The sequence below is a fragment of the Nicotiana tomentosiformis genome, chromosome 8, assembly GCF_000390325.3.
Source record: "Nicotiana tomentosiformis chromosome 8, ASM39032v3, whole genome shotgun sequence".
NCBI lineage: Eukaryota > Viridiplantae > Streptophyta > Magnoliopsida > Solanales > Solanaceae > Nicotiana > Nicotiana tomentosiformis.
Window position 1 is genome coordinate 128,725,856 of NC_090819.1, and position 22,978 is coordinate 128,748,833.

At 38.3% G+C, this 22,978-nt stretch overlaps 1 protein-coding gene across 1 annotated transcript; it reads left to right on the plus strand.

Moving 5' to 3' along the window:
* The first annotated feature begins 20,757 nt into the window (after positions 1-20,757).
* On the plus strand, positions 20,758-21,264 carry LOC138898134 (uncharacterized). The gene is made up of 2 exons (XM_070184172.1): positions 20,758-20,955; positions 21,073-21,264. Exons 1-2 carry the CDS (start codon positions 20,758-20,760, stop codon positions 21,262-21,264), a joined length of 390 nt encoding a protein of 129 aa, XP_070040273.1.
* Positions 21,265-22,978: the final 1,714 nt, after the last annotated feature.

A 22,978-nucleotide genomic window follows, 5' to 3' on the forward strand; every position in this document is an offset into this window, starting at 1 on the left:
CAAGACACTCATATGGAATATTAGGTGTGTGAACACTCAGCACGCCTTTCCTAGGTTGATCAACATGCATAGGGAGCACAATTTCTTTGTAATTGCATTGATGGAACCTTTTCAAAAGAAAAGATTCATTCAAAGATATAGAAGGACATTGAACATAGAGACTGCATACTCAAACATTAATGGGCAAATATGGCTGTTCTTTGATGTTGTGGTGGAATGGGAACTAATCGAAGATACTGAACAACAAGTGACTGTGAAGGTGTTTCACCATGTCCTCGGGTAGCACATGATGATGACATTTGTTTATGCAAAATGTTCAGCTTTAGAGAGGTTGGAATTGTGGGATCATTTGTATTACTTAGCTAGTGATGTAGAGATGCCTTGGCTTGTAGGAGGGGATTTTAATGTGGTGTTACATGAAGATGAGAAGATAGGGGGATTGCCAGTACACTTTTCTGAGTATGAGGATTTTGCCTTTTGTGTTAACTCATGTGGATTGTTTGATTAGGGGTACAAAGGGAGTCCATTTACATAGTGGAATGATAGACCTAATGTTGAGTGCATATTCAAGAGATTGGATAGGATTTTTGTGAATTTGCCATTCCAAAACATGCTGCCAACCATAGAAGTGGAACACTTAATCAGAACGGGATCAGATCATGCACCTTTGTTCATGACATGTGGGGAGAAGACTACCAACTTTGTTAAGCCATTCAAGTTCTTGAATTTTTTGGTCCAAGCATGATACATTCATGGATGTGGTGAAGCAGAATTGGAAAGTTGATTTCATTGGGGACTCTTTTTTGATGTTCAAGCAGAAGCTCAAGAAGGTGAAGACAGCTCTTTCAAAATGGAGTAGGGAAACATTTGGTGATTTCTTCAAGCAGTTGGCTATCTTGGAAGACATTGTTAGGGTGAAGGAGATATTTTTTGAGGAAGAGCCTACAATAGAGAATAGGATTGTTCTTTAAAGAGCTCAATCTGAATTGAAGAAGTACTTGAGTATTGAAGAGCAATATTGGAAGCAAAAAGCTGGGATGACATGGTTTGCTGAGGGTGATAGGAATACTAGTTTCTTCCACAATCATGTCAATGGCAACAGGAAGAAGCTGCAATTGAAGAAGACTCAGACTGGAAATGGGGTGTGGATTGAAGATCAAGAGCACTTGGCTAGTGCTGTAGTGGACTTCTATCAAAAGTAGTTCACAAATGAAGGAGACACTACTGATTTCTCATTGCTAAACAATGTACCTTATATGGTGACTTTTGAGCAGAATGTGGAGTTGAGTAGATTGCCAACACTTGAAGAAGTTAAGGTAGAAGTATTTGAGCTTAGTGGGGAGAGTGCCAGTGGTCCTGATGGATTTACTAGCCTATTTTATCAAGCATGATGGGATGTTATTGGTGTTGGCATACATAACGTGGTACTACACCTTTATGGAGGAGCTGCACTGCCTAAGTCTATCACTCATACTAACCTAGTCTTGATTCCAAAGAAGCCTAGAGTGGAGACATTTTCAGACTTAAGACCTATTAGTTTGAGTAACGTCATCAATAAGGTCCTGTCTAGAGTGTTACATGATAAATTCTAGAGATTTTTGCCTTCATTGATATCTCCAACTCAATCTAGATTTGTGAAAGGGAGGAGTATATTTGAGAACATCTTACTCACTCAAGAGATTGTAACTGATATAAGGTTGAGAGGCAAGCCAACAAATATGGTTATTAATCTTGATATGGCTAAGGCCTATGATAGGGTTTCATGAAAATACTTGTTACATGTTCTAAGGAAGATGGGATTTTCAGAACATTTCATCAACATGGTGTGGAATTTGGTGTCAAATAATTGGTATTCGGTGTTGGTGAATGGCAGTCTTCAGGATTTTTTAAGTCTACAAGGGGGGTGAAGCAAGGTGATCCATTATCTCCAGCCTTGTTCATATTGTGAGTTGAGGTACTTCCAGATCATTGAACAAGCTATTTGAAGACAAAACTTTTGTAGGATTTGGGATGCCTAAGTGGTCTGATCCTCTAAACCAATTGGCATATGGTGATGATACCATTATATATGCATCTGCTCACCCTCCATCCTTGAACAAGATTATGGTAGTGTTGGGGAGCTTTGAGAAGGTGCGAGGCAAGATGATCAATAAAGCTAAGAGTTCATACTATATGCATGCTAAGGTAGCTAATGGACTATTTCAGGCAGTAAGTGATATTACTGGATTTGCAAGAGGTAAATTCTCATTCACATACCTAGGTTGTCCTATTTTCTATACTAGAAGGAGGAAGGAATACTATGATGATCTTATTAAGAAAGTGAAAGCTAAACTACACTCATGGAAAGGCAAACTTCTCTCATTTGGAGGAAAAGAAACACTCATATCTAGTATGTTGCAAAGTATGCAGTTCATATGCTTTCAATACTTGATCCACCAAACAACATTCTGGAGCATCTTCAAAAACTCTTTGCTAGATTCTTTTGGAGTACAAAGGAAGAAGGTAGGAGCAGCACTGGTCTTCTTGGCAGAATCTTTGTTTACCTAGGGAAAGGCCCCCCTAGGTTTTACGTCCCTTCATGATGTTTCAAGGGCATTATTTGCAAAGTTATGGTGGAGGTTTAGGACTACAAAGTATTTGTGGTCCAATTTTATATGGAACAAGTATTGCAAGAAGGAATTACCCACAGTTGTGCAATTTAGAGAGGGATCTCATATTTGGAGACAAATGTTGAATGCTAGGGAAGATGTTGAACATGAGATTCTATGGGAAATGAAGAGAGGAACAAAAAACATATGGCATGAAAACTGGACTGGATTGGGAGCTCTATATCATGTACTACCTTAAGATTTTCCAATTAATGAGGACCTTCAAGAAGTGGCAGAATTGAGGCAAGGAGAAGCATGGAATGATCAGTTGCTTGACCAAAGTTTCACTGAAGATATTGCTGATCATATTAGGTCCAATGTGCACTATGAGGGCAGTGAGGAATACTAGGATAGACTTTACTGGATGCCAACTCCTTCAGGCAAGTTCAGTGTTAGCAGTGCTTGGCAAATACTAAGGCATATGACTGATCTTAATCAAGAGTTTAAGCTAATGTGGATAAAAGGTGTACCATTCAAGATATCATTCTTCTTGTGGAGATTGTGGAGGAAGAAAATAACTACTAATGATATGTGGAGGAGGCAAGGGCAAATGGTGATGTCTAGATGTTGGTATTGTCAGCAGCCTCAAGAGGAGACTATAGAGCACATATTTGTAACTAGTCCTATTGCGTCAAAGGTGTGGAAGATATTCATGGGAGCTGCTGGAATCAATGTGCCTTTGATTCAGTTGAAACAAGTTATAAGACATTGGTGGAATGCACAATGTTGTCCAAAGTTGAAGCCATTGTTCCAGGCAGTTCCAGCTATCATCACTTGGGAGCTATGGAAGAAAAGAAATGCAGGCAAACATGGAGGTTCAGTGTCCACAAATAGGATGATTCATGAAGTAAATAGGACACTGCATCAATTGGAAAGGGTGAGGTATGCTTGGATGTCCAATATTCCATTCCTATGGCCAGATATGATCCAGTTCTTTGAAGGTTACAAACCTATACTGATCACAAGAAGAGTAACATGGCAGCTTCCTCATTATAGTTGGTACAAGTGCAATACTGATGGGACTTCAAAGGGCAACCCTGATCCTAGTTACCTAGGCTTTTGTGTGAGGAATGATGAAGGGGATTTGGTGTATGCTAGGGCAGTGGACTAGGGGGTGACTACAAATGTGGTAGCTGAAGCTAAGGCTATAGTTCAAGGATTAGAATATTGTGTGGAGAATGACCTCCATCCTCTCATCTTGGAGACAGATTCATTGGTGATGAAGAAGGAGATTGAAGGGGAATGTGATCCTCCATGGGCCATTGTTCCGGATGTGCAAAAGATTAAGGACATGAGGGACAACTTTAATGTGATCTTCTAGCATGTGTTCAGAGAAGGCAACATAGTGGAAGATTTTATTGTTAACATTATTTTTTCTTTTTCATGTACAACTGAGTTTCATTCTTCTTTTGAACTGCCTAGTGCAGGGAGGAGGTTGATCAATCTAGATAAGTCTCAAACTCCTAATCTTAGGGTTAGGATTTCTAAGAGAAGAGCACCAAACTGATGATTACACATGGTTTAATTTTGCACTTGCCTGCTTGTCTTTTTTTCTTTGTTTTCTATATGCTAGTAGGGTATTATCCAGTGGTATTAGCATGGTTACATGCTTATTCCGTAGGTGCAAGATTTCATTTAAGAAAGTTCTTGATAGTGCAATGTCTTCTACTTCAGAATTATCCAAATGTTACTCAAGAGCTTAAGGACATAGTTTACATAGTTTATTGTTACCTTCATGGTTGCTATGGTCTTGAAAATATTCTATATAAAAGTTGGGATCCAACGACTTCATCAGGATGTATTGTATATGTGTGTATTTCCAGGATGTTATCCTAGTGGTATTGGTGTGTTTACATGCCCAATATGGAGATATAATGGCAGTATACATAGCTTATCTGAATTGAAGTCATGGTTCATATGTTATGGAAAGTTTTGGCAGCACTTTGGTATCATTAGGATCTGCATCTGTTGTAAGTGCATTCTAGCAGATTCCCTTGTTATTTTGAAGAAGCATAGCTGGATTGTTGAACCTTCTGAAGGTGTAGATATGACACCTTCTATAAGGTATAAAGTTGTGCTTTGGATTATCTTATCATATGCAGGGATCAAAAAAGTGTTGGATTCATTGATTATGCAGTTTACAACCTTCTTAGAGAGTTGGTCATTCCTAGTAGATGGTGTTGGTTGGAGATTCATGTTTGCCTTGTCCTTTGGAAAGCAAAACTTGGCGCCTGGTGAGAGCATTAGAGGTTCTACATTATGGTTTTGCACTTGGCTTCTGGATCCACACTCCATCTCATGTGGGGAGTCGACTGATTCATTATGTGTAATAGTTAGCTTATTTCATTATGTTAGCTATATCATTAGTTCTAGCTTAGCATTTTTGAGGTTGGTGTTGCCAAATTGTAAACATTGGATCCTTGTTTTTATTTATTTATATATTAGCCACTAGGCAACCTGCCTAGTGGTATATTTGCTAAAAAAAAAATAGCAAAAAAAAACCCTAAAATAATTCACTCTCTAGAATTTGTTATCTCAAGGCCCGCTTACTACAGTGCCGTGAACAGTAGCAACGCGTCACTGTTCATCGCACAAATCTGGCAATTTGAGCTCCAATGGACTCCTAAGCAGCCATGGTTGTTGCGTCCTCTCCCCAGTATTTGGCTGTGGGAGAGTCTTCCAAATTAACAAATGAACAAAACCAAAACACATAGCCCAAAACAAACATACGCTGCTCAGATTCAACCTATGAAAACTGCTGCTAAACTTCAAAAAACGGATTTGATTCCCATTAAAATCGTTGATGAAGGCCCAAAGATTGAGTTCAGCTTGGAAGAGGTTAACGAATTCTCTATTGAAGAAGGATTGCACCAAGCCGTCGTCATCAAATTCTCGTATGGAAAACTAGAACTGCGCGAGCTTAGGCAGACCTTTTCGAGACAGTTTGGTGTCCATGGTTGCTGCAATATTGGCCAACAAGAATATCATCATCTTTTGGTGCGTTTTGATCTATATGATGATTATGTGCAGTTCTTATCAAGATCGACAGGACATGTTAAAGCCAAAGGTGAGGAATTCTTCTTTCGGACATTTCCATGGACTGTTGGATTCAATCCTAAGGAAGAAACTTCGAAGGTTGTTGTTTGGATATCATTTCTAAATTTTTCACCCAATTGCTTTGCGAAAAAATCTCTGTAATCAATAGCATCAGCAGTTGGTAAGCCACTAGCTGTGGACAAAGCTACAAAAGATCGTACAAGACCGAGTGCCGCAAGGGTTAAGGTTTTACTTGATTTACTGGACAAACATCCTAGTAAAGTGAAGTTAAAAATCGTGGATAAAAAAACTGGGAAAGCTGTTGAATTCTATTAGCAGGTTGTGTTTGATAATCTACCAAAATATTTCTCTTTCTGTAAACATCAAGGGCATGAAGAACGAGTATGTCGCGTATTGCAGAGAAAGGTTATGACAACTGAAGAGGCAACTGATACTGTAATGAATAGGTTTCATGAGACGAGCAATGTAGAACAGTTTAAAGGTGATGCTAGACAGATCTTGGATGTGAAAAAAGCAGGGCAAAATGACTTAGTGCAACTACTTGCTGTAGACAGTGTCACCGCTGCTACTTCAAAGGATTTTGGTCATTTGGTCAATGAACAGGGCAGCAAGCGTGGAGAACAGGACAGAAATGTTTTTTGTTAATCCTGTCAATATTTCTGTTAATCCAGTTAATACTGTAGCTACTTTAAAAAATAATGCCACTACAGGGAAGGAACTTGCTGTGATAGATGCCTCGACTTATACGAAAGGGGCAACATCATCTAGAGAAGCTGTGCCAGTTGCAAACAAATTTGTAATACTTGAAGAAAAAATGGAAGATATGGATCAGAATCAACAAGCTACAGTGATGAAAGAAGCAGGGGAAGTTCAGATTAGGTTGTCGACCACGAAGCTTAACCATAAAGCCCTTATTTTCAATCTTAGTGCCCAAGGGAGTAAGGCAGGACTGCAAAAGGAATTAACAACACAATGGGTACATAGAACCTTTGGGTAAGGTGTTACTACAAATCAATCGTGCAAAGAAATTCCTTCACAAACTATTGATTCAGCTGCCACAGGTGACTTGAACAATGCACTAGACAAAACACAATTGGTTACTAGTAGACTTTTATATCAAAGAGGCACACATAAATGGATCTGTAACAGGGGAATGCCCAAAAAAATCTACAGGGCAACAAGGAGAGGTACAAGAATTTGGCTAAATAAAATGGCATCAAAGTGTGTACTGTGGGGTAAAAATCCAGTACAAATCCTTAGTTCAATACCCCAGGAATGGATTGACACAGAAATAGCAGCTGAATTTTCCTAGAATTCACAACGGAACAACATCAAAACAGGCGAGCTAGAATAGATGACCAGGTTCAAATGGTTGAGTCAGTGCTTTTCAAATGGCGCTATGGAAGAATTGTATAGCAAAAAATGGAGCAGCACCTCACCTTCATCAAGTAAGAAGACTTGCTGGGAGAGAATGCTTACGTTCAGACAAGGATCATGCCCAAAATATGGAAGCCAAAATGCACTTTCATTATGAGCAACTGGTGCTGGGCAGTGCTGGAGGCAGCAAATAACCACTGTTTTACACTTCGATTTGAAACATCAATGGAATGCAAACTGTAGATGCACAGGAGGCTATCACATGCAATGAATTTGGAATACACACATATTGAGTAGTACACTTTGACGGGCCAATTTGGCAATCAAATGTGCGCAAATGCAGAAAGTGGCTGTGTCTGTAATAGGCTAGTTTTTTATACAAGTTTTAGATGTTATATTTCATATTCTTAGTACATCATTTTGTAATATCAGTTTTGGGTACCACAAGCCCAAAATTGATAATAAGACCTATGTCGTAGTCATATCTTATAGTCTTACTCATCATAAGACAACATGCTACATTATTTTATTGCTTTATTATTGATATAAAAAATAGCCCTAGGCACCTTGCCTAGTGGATTGGCCAAAACAAAAACTAAAAACCTCAACAAATTACAATATCAATACTTCAATAGTGCAGATCTCATTTGCCAACAGATGCGGCAAATTGTAAGATATCATCACTTTTCTCTACATAACATGATACACTGTAGGGTGTCATCATAACAAATAGATAAGTATTCATTGAGGCCACAACTTCATGTATGCTTCTACGACTACTTCAACAGAGCAATATTTCACAGGAATAATTACTGTTTCTGTAGAATAACTGTCAGTTGCCACTGTTATTTCGAATGTATTGACTATATGTATTTTTTCGAGTCAATCACCAATGGTATTAGAACATGCTCATTCTAGGTTTGGTTAGAGAAATTATAACAACAATATTTAAACAAGGCAGATTTCAGTATACAATAAGTGAAAAATTAGAAGATATCAGTTCACTGCTCTACATGGCTTCAGCAAGTATAGGAGTCTGTTTGATCTGCTATATATACACTGGCGTTTGGAGAATAATTTGTACCTAGCTGTCTTTTTCTATCACATGCAAAGGAAGCTCATAGGTTAGATGCTCTTCGATGGACAGAGGGATCTTCTTTCACTAGATGCACTGGACAACTTAAGGCACTTCAACGACTATCTAGGGATGATCCACGTAACTTGATGGTTGGTTAAAACGTACCATAGTAAAATACATCTAAAGCAACGAAATCTCAAATGCATGTGTCCTATTTCAACAATGTTGCTGGTAGTTTTCAGCCCCAAAGTGAAGATGTCCAAACTGCTTTGCTTTACAACTTTTGGATTTATGCATACCTACTCCTTTGGATTACAACAAATGGTGCCTGGTGAGAGCTTAGTAGGTGCTACAACAAATTATTTACAATTGGTGTGTGAATTCATTGTCATCGGCAACAATTGGATATTTCAAATTAGTAGATTTATACTTTTTATTTATCAATATGCTACTGCTATATTGTATTTGGTAGCAATAGCCATTGGCTTTATTTTTTGTAAATTTTGTGTTTTACTTGAACAATGTGTGACTTTGACCTAATTTGGGATTTATTAAATATACCAGCTACTAGGTGAATAACCTAGTAGTATATTTGCTAAAAAAACCTAAAAACCAAAAACCACAAACCTAAAAATACGCTTGAGAGCTCTAGCGACGGTGAAAAGGAGAAGACTCCATCGAGAAACTCTCGCGAACTCTGCTATGGCCACTCTGGCCGGTGGACAGCCTCCCTCAATGGTTGGGCTGCCTCCCCAACCTCATCCCAACATCCCTAACCCCACTACATAATCAAAAATACCACTGGATTTCTCCCAAATATTAAAACCAGTCGTGCTTAATGCTCCAGCTATGGAGAACCCTAGTTTTAACGTGGAAGTTGATCTAGTTCCTATTCGACGTGCTACTTTTGTGAATGGGCAACCAATGGTGAGGTTTACTGAATTTGAGGTTTATCGTATGAATGTTATCGAAGGTCTTCAGTATGCTGTCGTGTTTAAGTTCTCTTATGGCTCGCCTGAGCTCCCAGAGTTATGTAGAATTGTGCCTGCACAGTGTGGAATTAAGGGTGAGTGTAACATTGGGTATTTTAGAGATAGACACGTTTTGATAAGGTTGACATTATGGCAAGATTTTATAAATTTTACGTCAAACGTGTCTATTATGTGAAGGGTAAAGATGGTTATGAATATCAACTAAGAACATTGATCTATGATTCTAAATTTAAAGCCCGGGAAGAAACACCTAAGGTTATGGTATGGATTTCCTTTCCTAACCTACTGCCTACTTTCTTCGTTAAAGAATGTTTGTTTTCATTAGCTTCATCTGTGGGGAAGCCTTTACACATGGATATGGCTACTATAAATAAAACTCGACCACTGGGGAAGTTCGCACAGAATGGGTGAAGATTAACTATGATTATCTTCTTAAATATTGAAAGACTTGTAAATTACAAGGGCATGATGTGTTTGAGTGTTGGCGTATTCACCCAGAATTAATAGAAAACAAAGAGAGTAACAATCAAGGTGTATAGGATGTTCAAGCTGGAGAAATTATTGTTTCAAATGGGCAGAAAAATAAAAACAATGCTAATCAACCAATAATGATTCTATCTAGTGGAAAAGTGGTTGGTAATGTGGGGAAACAGTGGAAAGAAGCAAGGTATAATAGGGTGAATAATGATGCAAGGCAAGGTGAGACTCAAGGAGCTACTGGAAAAGAGATTGTCCCAGTTGATCATGGTGTAGTGAAACAACTTCCAGTGGAGATTGTGGTGTCTCGGCAGGTTCAAACAACAAACAAATTTGCAGTTTTAGAGGTTGAAGATGGTGAGCAGGAGAATAACAATGAATTAGCTTTGGTGGCTCAAAGTACTGCCCCTCGAAGTCCTAATCCTAATGCCACTGGGAAAGGGACTGCTAGGTCGGCTACCAAACCTATTTCACCTGGGAAGATCTTGAATACAACTGCTCCAGCTTATAATCCCACTTCAACTGGGATTGGAGCTAAGAAGGTTGTTGATTTAGAAGCCAATGTTCAGAAGGATAAGGTGACAGAATCCATAACACAATGGGTTACTCGAGCTTTTGGAATAAACAATGTTACTACTAATCAATCTTGCCAGGAAATTCCATCGTAATCACTTGATACAACAGCTATTGAGGAGCAGGAAAACTATCAAGATCGAGTTAAATTCACTGAAGGAAGGTTATGGAGTGATCAAGTGGAGGAACATTCAGATGAGGAATTAGTTAATGATAATGAACAAAATGATCAGGTTGAGGAAGACGATAAAGGAGAAGAATAGCAAAGTGTGAATGGCAACAATGGTCAGTTGATAATACAACAAGAAGATAACAATTCAAAGTTGATGCAGGAGCTGCCCAGGAATGAACCTCATTCACAAGAGGTTCAAGTTTCAAGCCCTAAAAAGAACCCTAACCCTAACCCTATTTCCAAACCTAACCCTAAGCCTAATGATACGATAGCAGCAAAGCCTATCAGTGGTGATCCTATTGATCCAGGAGATAAAATTAAAGATAACCAGCCTCATATTGATCCCCAGAAGGTCATGCAGCTTGGTGGTAATAAGGGAGGTGATCGAAGGTCACCTAATCAAGATAAAGAAGAAGAAATCATTGTACGTGCAACTAATCCAGTTGCTATAGCTGGACATGTAGTGAAGGAGAATGTGAGCAAGAACTTAATCCCAAAATCTTTTAAAAACCAATTGACAACCAAAGATGTGCAGGCAGAAGATGAAGATACTCAGCTGCGAAAAGGGAAAGACTTAGACACAGAATCAACTACCCAAAATTTTATACATGTTGTTAGGAAAGGTGATATATCTCCTAGACAAATGGAGAAGGGAAGATAAGCAGGTCGAGGAAGACGAAAGCAGTCTAAGGAGGATCCTAGTGTGCAAGCACCTGGTGTTCAAACGAGAAGTACAATTTGCAAATCAATCAATTAGATATGAATGCTATGATTTGGAATATTCGTTCAGTTAATACGAAAAGAGCTTTTGAAAGGCTCATATCAATTCATAGAAGACATAAGTTCTAGTTCATAGGCTTGATGGAACCAATGCAACAAGGAAGGAAGCTAGATAAATATTGAAGGAGAATTGATTTTCCTTTGGCCATAAAAAATGTGTCTAACATAATCTGGGCATTTTTTGATGAGAGATTTGAAATTACAGTGATGATGGACATGGTGCAGAAATTAACTCTAAAGATTTTTGATATTGAAGATCAACTAGAATTCATCCTAACTCTAGTGTATGCAAAATGTGATGCTATTGAAAGAATAGAGTTGAGGGATTCACTATATGCATTGGCAAGTGACATGACTCTTCCATGGCTTGTTGGTGGTGACTTTAATGTCATTTGGGATGAGGAAGAAAAATTTGGAGGGTTACGAGTGCACATTAATGAAGTTGATGACTTTATACACTGTGTCAACACTTGCAATTTGTTTGATCTTGGCTTCAAGGGGAGTATTTATACATGGTGGAATGGAAGAGCATAGGAAGATTGCATTTTTAGGAGGTTAGATAGGTGCTTGGCTAATGTTAAATTTTAAAATTTGTGGCCTGGGCTAGAGGTCGAGCACTTGCCAAAAATAGGGTCTGATCACAGCCCTTTGTTAATCACTTTGAATCCAGAAGTGGCTCCAATTAAGAAGTCATTTAGATTCTTAAACTTCTGGATCAAACATGACACATTTAAGGCAGTAGTTCAAGAAAATTGGCAAGCTGATTTCCATGAAAATCCCTTCATCTTATTTAATTACAAGTTGAAGAAATTGAAGAAGGCTCTATCTATATGAAGTAAGGCTCTTATGGGGACATATTTCAGAAAATAACCAGTCTTGAGGAAGTGGTGAAAGTTCATGAAGTTCAGTTTACATTGAGGCCTACCCTAGAGAATAGAGAAAGGCTTCAACGAGTACAAGCAGATTTGTTTAAATATGGCATTGGAGGAGGAGTTCTGGAAGCAGAAATCAGGTATGACATGGTTTCAAGATAGGGATAGGAATACGAAGTTTTTTCATGCACAAGTTAGAGGAAGAAGAAAGCAATTGCAACTGAATAGAATTCAATCTAGTAATGGTCGGTGACTCGAGGAAAATAAAGAGATTGCTAATGAGGTAGTGAGGTTTTTCACAGTTCAATTTCATGAAGATGCTGTCCCTAATGCTTTTGGCATCATAGATCACATTCCTCACATGTTATATAGGGAGCAGAATCAAGAACGCAACCAACAAGAGAAGAAATGAAGAAGGCAGTATATGGTTTGAATGGTGAGAGTGTTGGGGCTCCAGATGGATTTAACTGCAGTTTCTTTCATGTTTGTTGGGATATCATAGGTGAAGATGTGGTGGATATGGTTAAGGCATTCTTCAATGGGCAGGAGCTTCCTAAGTTTGTGACTCATACAAACTTGGTATTACTACCAAAAAAGAAGGAAGTGGTGACCTTTTCTGATATGAGGCCAATTAGCCTTAGTAATTTCATCAATAAGGTATTTTCTAAGGTCATTCATGAGAGGATAGTTGGCTATCTTCCTAACCTTATCTCTGATGAACAAGCAGGCTTTGTGAAAGAAGGAAATATTGTTGAAAATATGTTGATAACACAGGAAATTATCACTGATATGAGATTGAGAATTAAGGCAGGACCTAATGTTGTGATCAAGCTAGACATGATGAAGTCATATGATAGACTATATTGGTTGTTCTTGACCAAGGTGTTAAGGAAGATAGGATTTGATGAAAGATTTATTGGTCTGGTATTTGGGATCATTTCCAACAATTGGTATTCAGTTCTTAAATATGGGCAGCCTCATGGATTCCTCAAATCTACGAGGGGAGTGAAGTAAGGTGATCTATTATCACCTACTTTATTCATATTAGCAGCTGAAGCACTTTCAAGAGGTTTGAATGCACTTCATTTGAATTTATACTTTTGTGGCTTTGGATTACCTAAGTGGATAACCATGATAAATCACTTAGCCTATGCAGATGATACGATTATATTCTCATCCTCAGATGCTACTTCATTACATTAGATCATGGAGGTTTTGTATGCATATGAAATAGACTCTAGACAGAAGATTAACAAGGGTAAATCTGCAGTTTATTTGCATCACTCTACTAATGAGGAGGTGGTCAGGAAAGTGGAAAGGATCACAGGGATTGGAAGGCAAGATTTTCCTTTCATATATCTTGGATGCCCTATATTCTACACTAGAAGGAGGATGAATTATTACCAAGGTCTGATTACTAAAGTTCTGGATAGATTAGAGTCTTGGAAGAGGTAATTACTGTCCATTGGGGGAAAGGTAGTGTTGATCTCTCATGTATTGTAAAGCATGCCCATACACTTGTTATCAGTAGTGAATCCACCTGCATTTGTCATTAACAAGCTTCACAAATTATGTGCAAGATTTGTCTGGAGCAATTCAGTGGATGGGAGAGCTAGACATTGGGCTTCTTGGGATACCCTATGCTTGCCTTGTGAAGAAGGAGGAGTAAGGTTTAGATCCTTGCATGATATGTCTAAAGACTTATTTTGTAAGCTATGATGGAATTTTAGAACTAAGCCATCATTATGGAGTTCATTCATGAGCCAGAAATACTGCAAGAAATTAAATGCATTGGTAGTTCCTTAGAGATATGGATCACATGTATGGAGAAAAATGCTAGAGTGTAGGGATATTGTAGAGCATGAGATTGTATGGAAACCAAAAATGGGACCATCTCTCTTTTGGTTTGATAATTGGACTGGCTTGGGATCCCTATACTTTATTACACCACCCGACTTCTTTTGTGATGAAACAATTCACAATGTCTAGGATGTTGTGAATGAAGGATCTTGGGATGTGGAGAAGCTATATGACATACTGCCTGAAAAGTTAGCCACACACATTTTGGAGACTGTTGCTCCTCCAGTGGAAGATAATGTGCTGGATAAGCCTATTTGGAATTTAGAAACTAAGGGGAACTTTTCAGTCAAAACAACTTGGGATTATCTTAGAAGAAGTAAAGATATTGCCATAATCTATAAGAATATGTGGGTGAAAGGATGGCATTTCAAAATTTCTTTCTTTATGTGGAAGTTGTGGAAAGGAAGGATATATTTAGATGATGCAATACAGAGGATGGGGTGTTTTATGCCTTCAAGATGTTGGTATTGTGTGAATCCGGACGAAGAATCAGTAGCTCATATATTTTTCAAATCATATGCAGCCAAAAGGTGTGGGGATTATTTCCTTTCTCATGCAAGTTTATCTTTGGAGGGATTAAGCTTGCATCAAGCGATTGTAAAATGTTATACAGTGGAGGTCATTCCAAGGCTCAAACCTATTTTCCTAGCACTGCCTTGCATTATTATTTGGGAATTGTGGAAAAATAGAAATAGCAACAAGCATTGTGATGTTGTGTCGATTAATAGAGTGGTGTATCAAATTAATACTACAATTCAGTCGCTAATCAAGGTAAGGAAATCGGGTTTGATCAATGTTCCACATAGGTGGCCAGATATACTTCATATGACGGAGAGGTACATGCCTAAGTTGAAGATTAGTAAGGTGACCTAGGAGCTCCCTATGGATGGATGGACTAAGATCAATATGGATGGGGCTTCAAGGGGTAATCCTGGCAGGAGTTCAATTGGTTTTTGTTTGAGGAATGAACTTGGTGATATTATATATGCGGTGGGGAAAGATATAGATGAGACTATAAATACTAAGGTCGAAGCAATTGCAATACAGGAAGCATTGAGATATTGTTTGCAACATGATATGGCTCAAGTCTGGGTAGAACTAGATTCGATGCTGTTCAAAAATGCTATCCAAGAAATCTGGAAGCCACCTTGGATAATTGAGGATGAGGTTGAGGAAATTAGGAGTATGATAGGGTTGTGTAATGGAAGGATCACTCATATTTATAAGGAAGGAAACAAGATTGCTGACCATTTGGCAAATTATACACTGGATTTTGGAAATATTGAATGCCATAGTTTTCATCATTTGGATACACAAGGGAGGAGGCTGGTGAATATAGATAAACTACTAAGTCCAAACTTGAGAATCAAGGTAGAAAGAAATTAGAAAAGGAGGAGGAAAGAATTACAATGGAAAGGGAGAAGAAACTGGGCAACATCATGGATCATCAACCTCAAATCCTTATGGATGAGAGGCTGGTGATTGGATTTTTTACTAACGCTGGGTTCTTTTTTGTAGGGAATGTTACTGTATCCATGCCTCATCATGTGTTGGAACTTCCATGGGTGGTATTGGCACTATGTTCTCATTCCCAAGAAGGAAAAACCCTGGTGAGCACAAGCATGGAACTAAGGAGGCATTTGAACATTCAGAGCATGCAATAAGCATGGCAACGTGATTACAGTCCTAGACGTTGGGCTTGGTAGCACCACAACAAATGCGAGCTACTTACCAACTCGCTTTAGACCATGCCCAGCGGAACCAGAAGCGAGATCACTCTTCAGGCGACGTGAGGGATTACGCCAGCTCCTTCTTGCTAGGGACCTGGCGACGCACAGTCTGTGGAATGCTTTCCTTCGCCATAGACCTCGCCCAGTTGGACCAGGAGCGAGATCAATTCCCAGGAGAGGCAAGGTGATCCTTCTCGCTAAGGACCTGGCGACGCACAGGCTGTGGCATGCTTTGCCTCTCTTTAGAGTGTGCATGGAGGAGTTGTTGGGTTATAACGACCTTATGGGGGATCTTTGGCATGAATCTTCATGCTCAAGGTATAATTATAGTAAGGAACGTAATCGACCTAGCAATCATCTGTAAGATACAAGTTTCAAAGGATGGCCACAACCTCAGGGTGCAAAAGCTGCCAGTTGGACGTGGCAGTGGTTTTCAAATGGCTCTATGGAAGAAAAACATTGTACCAAATGGAGCAGCTCAGCATGTTCTCCAAGTATTCTATACAGGGAAGACAACCTGGGAGGAATTTCATACTTTCATGCAAGGATTATGTCAGAATTATGGACGCCAAAATGGACCTTCATCATGAACAATGAGTTCTGTGCAGTGTTGGATACAGGAAATAGCCACATTTGGACACTTTTGGCAACTCCAAAGGAGTGCAGCTGCTACATTCACATGAGGCATTCACATGCAATGGATTTGAAACATGCAAAGGATGAGAATTACATCTTGATGTGCCACTATGACAAACGAATGTGCGCAAATGCAGAAAATGGCTACGCATGTAATAGGCTAGTTTTTATACATGTTTTAGACTTTGGTTTTCATATTCATATTAGATCACAGTATACTATCAGTTTTGGACCTCACAAGCCCAAAATTGATAATAGGATTTATGTACTAGACATATCTTATTGTCTTACTCTCCGTAAGACAACATGCTACTTTATTTTCTTGATTTATTATATATATAAAAATTAGCCCTAGGCACCTCGCCTAGTGGATTTGCTAAAAAAATAAGTGTCATATACTATAGGTGAAACTCCACGATATAAGTTAAAATTTCATGATAGTGCCTATTTGTCAACTACAGGAGCTAAAAACTGATTATTTGTGAATTTTATCCAATTTAAACAATGGCCTATTATGCAAATGCTCTGTTTATAGAGCTCGAGATTTCACAAGGTCAAGGCTTATTTCACTTGAATCTATCATTTGAAGTCGCATATACCATCTTCCTCCTCACCATTGGCGAATTTGGCGACCTATATTTTGCACTTTGCTTGTTCGAAAATGGAAAGGTATTCACATTGGCGGTTTTTATCTGTGAAGGGACTGTAAGCACCTAATTGTTTATCATAATCAGATTTTCACCACGTTTTAGTATGTAAATATTTTTTGAGTTTAATCTACATATTTTAGCTATTTGTTTTACCTTTTATAGATTTTTCTTAGAAAATTAAAACTCACAAAAGATTCACATTTTTGAAGTACTAGCTTTGTTTTAATTTGCAAAAGAAAAAAAATTCACAAAAATATATTTTTCTTCTAATTTTGGTAAGACTAGCAATTTTATAACTTTTTTCTTAATAGTTTCTTATATTTTTCTAGCTTTTAGTTTTAGTGTAGTATCTTTAATTTTGATTATCTTTAATAAATATGAAAAAAAAGAGGAAAAAAAAAGAACCAAGGCAAGATTTTTCCATATCTTTTATAATAAACTCACATGCTGTTACTCAAAAATTCACATGCACATACACACTCTTATTTATTTGGCCACCAATTCTACACGTATATATCTTCTACTCACTCACACAATTAAAAACACAAAAAAAAAAGGAGTGACGAGAGAGGGACGCATCATCTGAAGAACTAAAAAAACACGAAAGAAGTGGAGGGGAAACGAGAGAAAAACAGAGAACGGCAAAAGAAAAAAAATACTCTAGAGAAAGGAGAGAAGCACAGCTTTGGGTTTGGGGGTTTTCTTCTTTCATTTTTATTGTTATTGTTCTTCTTCGTCATTCTTCTACACAACCATGAACATCACTTAAGATCCAGCTATATAAATCCACTTGAAAACCCCATTAAAATACCTCACATGCTCCAAATATTAGACTGTTATTTCCTCCATAATTTTAGCCAAAATGCAGCAGCAAAAACGCCCTAAAACAGCCGTGAATCCCAGCTCAAAACCATCCAAAAATGCCTAAAAATACATCAAAAACCTGCAGTATAGTCCAGCCATGAATCACCCTTAAACAGCCCCGAAACTATCCAAAATCTCAGCCCAAAAGATACGGCCAAAGTCAGCTTCAAACTAATCCAAAAATCTGCCGTGAAACACCATGAAAATCCTTCCAAAACGACTATTAGTAAAAAAAAAATGGGGGTCTAAGGTTTCCTATCGAAGTTCCGGTCGAAGGTGCGTAGTCAATTTGGTTCGAGTTGCTGTCCACTTTTGCTCTTTGGTGTTGTATTCAAAGGCTTTTCCCTTTTAATAAGAGTTCTGAAGAAAAATTCTTACTTAAAGGTCCATTACTCATCCTCCCTTTGCCATTATTTCGTCGTTTGAGCGATGTGCTTATGCGAATTCATATGATGATTTTTCTGCCGTTCGTTTCTTTTACATGTTTAAACAAGGCAGATTTCAGTAAACAATAAGTGAAGAAATTAGAAGATATCAGTTCACTTCTCTACATGGTTTCAGCAAGTGTAGGAGACTGTTTGATCTGCTATATATACACTGGCGTTTGGAGAATAATTTGTACCTAGCTGTCTTTGTCTATCACATGCAAAGGAAGCTCATAGGTCAGATGCTCTTCGATGGACAGAGGAATCTTCTTTCACTAGATGCACTGGACATCTTAAGGCACTTCAACGACTATCTAGGGATGATCCACGTAACTTGATGGTTGGTTAAAATGTACCATAGTAAAATACATCTAAAGCAACGAAATCTCAAATGCAAGTGTCCTATTTCAACAATGTTGCTGGTAGTTTTTAGCCCCAAAGTGAAGATGTCCAAACTGCTTTGCTTTATAACTTTTGGATTTATGCATACCTACTCCTTTGGATTACAACAAATAGTGCCTGGTGAGAGCTTAGTAGGTGCTACAATAAATTATTTACAATTGGTGTGTGAATTCATTGTCATCAGCAATAATTGGATATTTCAAATTAGTAGATTTATACTTTTTTTTTATCAATATGCTACTGCTACATTGTATTTGGTAGCAATAGCCATTGGCCTTATTTTTTGTAAATTTTGTGTTGTACTTGAACAATGTGTGACTTTGACCTAATTTGGGATTTATTAAATATACCAGCTACTAGGTGAATAACCTAGTAGTATATTTTCTAAAAAAACCTAAAAACCAAAAACCAAAAACCACAAACCTAAAAACACGCTTGAGGGCTCTAGCGACGGCGAAAAGGAGAAGACTCCATCGAGAAACTATCGCGAACTCGGCTATGGGCACTCTGGCCGGTGGCCAGCCTCCCTCAATGGCTGGGCTGCCTCCCCAACCTCCTCCGAACATCCCTAACCCCACTACATAATCAAAAACACCACTGGATTTCTCCCAAATATTAAAACCAGTCGTGCTTAATGATCCAGCTATGGAGAACCCTAGTTCTAACGTGGAAGTTGATCTAGTTCCTCTTCGACGTGCTACTTTTGTGAATAGGCAACCAATGGTGAGGTTTACTGAAGTTGAGGTTTATCGTATGAATGTTATCGAAGGTCTTCAGTATGCCGTTGTGTGTAAGTTCTCTTATGGCTCGCCTGAGCTCCCAGAGTTATGTAGAATTGTGCCTGCACAGTGTGGAATTAAGGGTGAGTGTAACATTGGGTATTTTATAGATAGACACGTTTTGATAAGGTTGACATTATGGCAAGATTTTATAAATTTTACGTCAAACGTGTCTATTATGTGAAGGGTAAAGATGGTTATGAATATCAACTAAGAACATTGATCTATGATTCTAAATTTAAAGCCGGGGAAGAAACACCTAAGGTTATGGTATGGATTTCCTTTCCTAACCTACTGCCTACTTTCTTCGTTAAAGAATGTTTGTTTTCATTAGTTTCATCTGTGGGGAAGCCTTTACACTTGGATATGGCTACTATAAATAAAACTCGACCACTGGGGATGTACGCACAGAATGGGTGAAGATTAACTATGATTATCTTCCTAAATATTGTAAGACTTGTAAATTACAAGGGCATGATGTGTTTGAGTGTTGGCGTATTCACCCAGAATTAATAGAAAACAAAGAGAGTAACAATCAAGGTGTATAGGATGTTCAAGGTGGAGAAATTATTGTTTCAAATGGGCAGAAAAATAAAAATAATGCTAATCAGCAAATAATGATTCTATCTAGTGGAAAAGTGGTTGGTAATGTGGGGGAACAGTGGAAAGAAGCAAGGGATAATAGGGTGAATAATGATGCAAGGCAAGGTGAGACTCAAGGAGCTATTGGAAAAGAGATTATCCCAGTTGATCATGGTGTAGTGCAACAACTTCCAGTGGAGATTGTGGTGTCTCGGCAGGTTCAAACAACCAACAAATTTGCAGTTTTAGAGGTTGAAGATGGTGAGCAGGAGAATAACAATGAATTAACTTTAATGGCTCAAAGTACTGCCCCTCGAAGTGCTAATCCTAATGCCACTGGGAAAGGGACTGCTAGGTCGGCTACCAAACCTATTTCACCTGGGAAGATCTTGAATACAACTGCTCCAGCTTATAATCCCACTTCAACTGGGATTGGAGCTAAGAAGGTTGTTGATTTAGAAGCCAATGTTCAGAAGGATAAGGTGACAGAATCCATAACACAATGGGTTACTCGAGCTTTTGGAATAAACAATGTTACTACTAATCAATCTTGCCAGGAAATTCCATCGCAATCACTTGATACAACAGCTATTGAGGAGCAGGAGAACTATCAAGATCGAGTTAAATTCACTGAAGGAAGGTTATGGAGTGATCAAGTGGAGGAACATTCAGATGAGGAATTAGTTAATGATAATGAACAAAATGATCAGGTTGAGGAAGACGATAAAGGAGAAGAATAGCAAAGTGTGAATGGCAACAATGGTCAGTTGATAATAAAACAGGAAGATAACAATTCAAAGTCGATGCAGGAGCTGCCCAGGAATGAACCTCATTCACAAGAGGTTCAAGTTTCAAGCCCTAAAAAGAACCCTAACCCTAACCCTATTTCCAAACCTAACCCTAACCCTAATGATACGGTAGCAGCAAAGCCTATCAGTGGTGATCCTATTGATCCAGGAGATAAAATTAAAGATAACCAGCCTCATATTGATCCCCAGAAGGTCATGTAGCTTGGTGGTAATAAGGGAGGTGATCGAAGGTCACCTAATCAAGATAAAGAAGAAGAAATCATTGTACGTGCAACTAATCCAGTTGCTATAGCTGGACATGTAGTGAAGGAGAATGTGAGCAAGAACTTAATCCCAAAATCTTTTAAGAACCAATTGACAACCAAAGATGTGCAGGCAGAAGATGAAGATACTCAGCTGCGAAAAGGGAAAGACTTAGACGCAGAATCAACTACCCAAAATTTTATGCATGTTGCTAGGCAAGGTGATATATCTCCTAGAAAAATGGAGAAGGGAAGATAAGCATGTCGAGGAAGACGAAAGCAGTCTAAGGAGGATCCTAGTGTGCAAGCACCTGGTGTTCAAACGAGAAGGACAATTTACAAATCAATCAATTAGATATGAATGCTATGATTTGGAATATTCGTTCAGTTAATACGAAAAGAGCTTTTGAAAGGCTCATATCAATTCATAGAAGACATAAGTTCTAGTTCATAGGCTTGATGGAACCAATGCAACAAGGAAGGAAGCTAGATAAATATTGAAGGAGAATTGATTTTCCTTTGGCCATAAAAAATGTGTCTAACATAATCTGGGCATTTTTTGATGAGAGATTTGAAATTACAGTGATGATGGACATGGTGCAGAAATTAACTCTAAAGATTTTTGATACTGAAGATCAACTAGAATTCATCGTAACTCTAGTGTATGCAAAATGTGATGCTATTGAAAGAATAGAGTTGAGGGATTCACTATATGCATTGGCAAGTGACATGACTCTTCCATGGCTTGTTGGTGGTGACTTTAATGTCATTTGGGATGAGGAAGAAAAATTTGGAGGGTTACGAGTGCACATTAATGAAGTTGATGACTTTATACACTGTGTCAACACTTGCAATTTGTTTGATCTTGGCTTCAAGGGGAGTATTTATACATGGTGGAATGGAAGAGCATAGGAAGATTGTATTTTTAAGAGGTTAGATAGGTGCTTGGATAATGTTGAATTTCAAAATTTGTGGCCTGGGCTAGAGGTCGAGCACTTGCCAAAAATAGGGTCTAATCACAGCCCTTTGTTAATCACTTTGAATCCAGAAGTGGCTCCAATTAAGAAGTCATTTAGAGTCTTAAACTTCTGGATCAAACATGACACATTTAAGGCAGTAGTTCAAGAAAATTGGCAAGCTGATTTCCATGAAAATCCCTTCATCTTATTTAATTACAAGTTGAAGAAATTGAAGAAGGCTCTATCAACATGAAGTAAGGCTCTTATGGGGACATATTTCAGAAAATAACCAGTCTTGAGGAAGTGGTGAAAGTTCATGAAGTTCAGTTTACATTGAGGCCTACCCTAGAGAATAGAGAAAGGCTTCAACGAGTACAAGCAGATTTGTATAAATATATAGCATTAGAGGAGGAGTTCTGGAAGCAGAAATCAGGTATGACATGGTTTCAAGATGGGGATAGGAATACGAAGTTTTTTCATGCACAAGTTAGAGGAAGAAGAAAGCAATTGCAACTGAAGAGAATTCAATCTAGTAATGGTCGGTGACTCAAGGAAAATGAAGAGATTGCTAATGAGGTAGTGTGGTTTTTCGCAGTTCAATTTCATGAAAATGCTGTCCCTAATGCTTTTGGCATCATAGATCACATTCCTCATATGTTAAATAGGGAGCAGAATCAAGAACGCAGCCAACAAGAGAAGAAATGAAGAAGGCAGTATATGGTTTGAATGGTGATAGTGTTGGGGGTCCAGATGGATATAATTGCAGTTTCTTTCATGTTTGTTGGGATATCATAGGTGAAGATGTGGTGGATATGGTTAAGGCATTCATCAATGGGCAGGATCTTCCTAAGTTTGTGACTCATACAAACTTGGTATTACTACCAAAAAAGAAGGAAGTGGTGACCTTTTCTGATATGAGGCCAATTAGCCTTAGTAATTTCATCAATAAGGTATTTTCTAAGGTCATTCATGAGAGGCTAGTTAGCTATCTTCCTAACCTTATCTCTGATGAAC

What these genes read in the sequence shown, in the direction of transcription:
- LOC138898134 (XM_070184172.1), top strand. Translation starts at nt 20,758, where the DNA reads ATGCAGGAGCTGCCCAGGAATGAACCTCATTCACAAGAGGTTCAAGTT. An exon ending in CTCATATTGATCCCCAGAAG is followed by an intron (nt 20,956 to 21,072) that starts GTCATGTAGCTT and finishes CATGTAGTGAAG; the next exon opens with GAGAATGTGAGCAAGAACTT.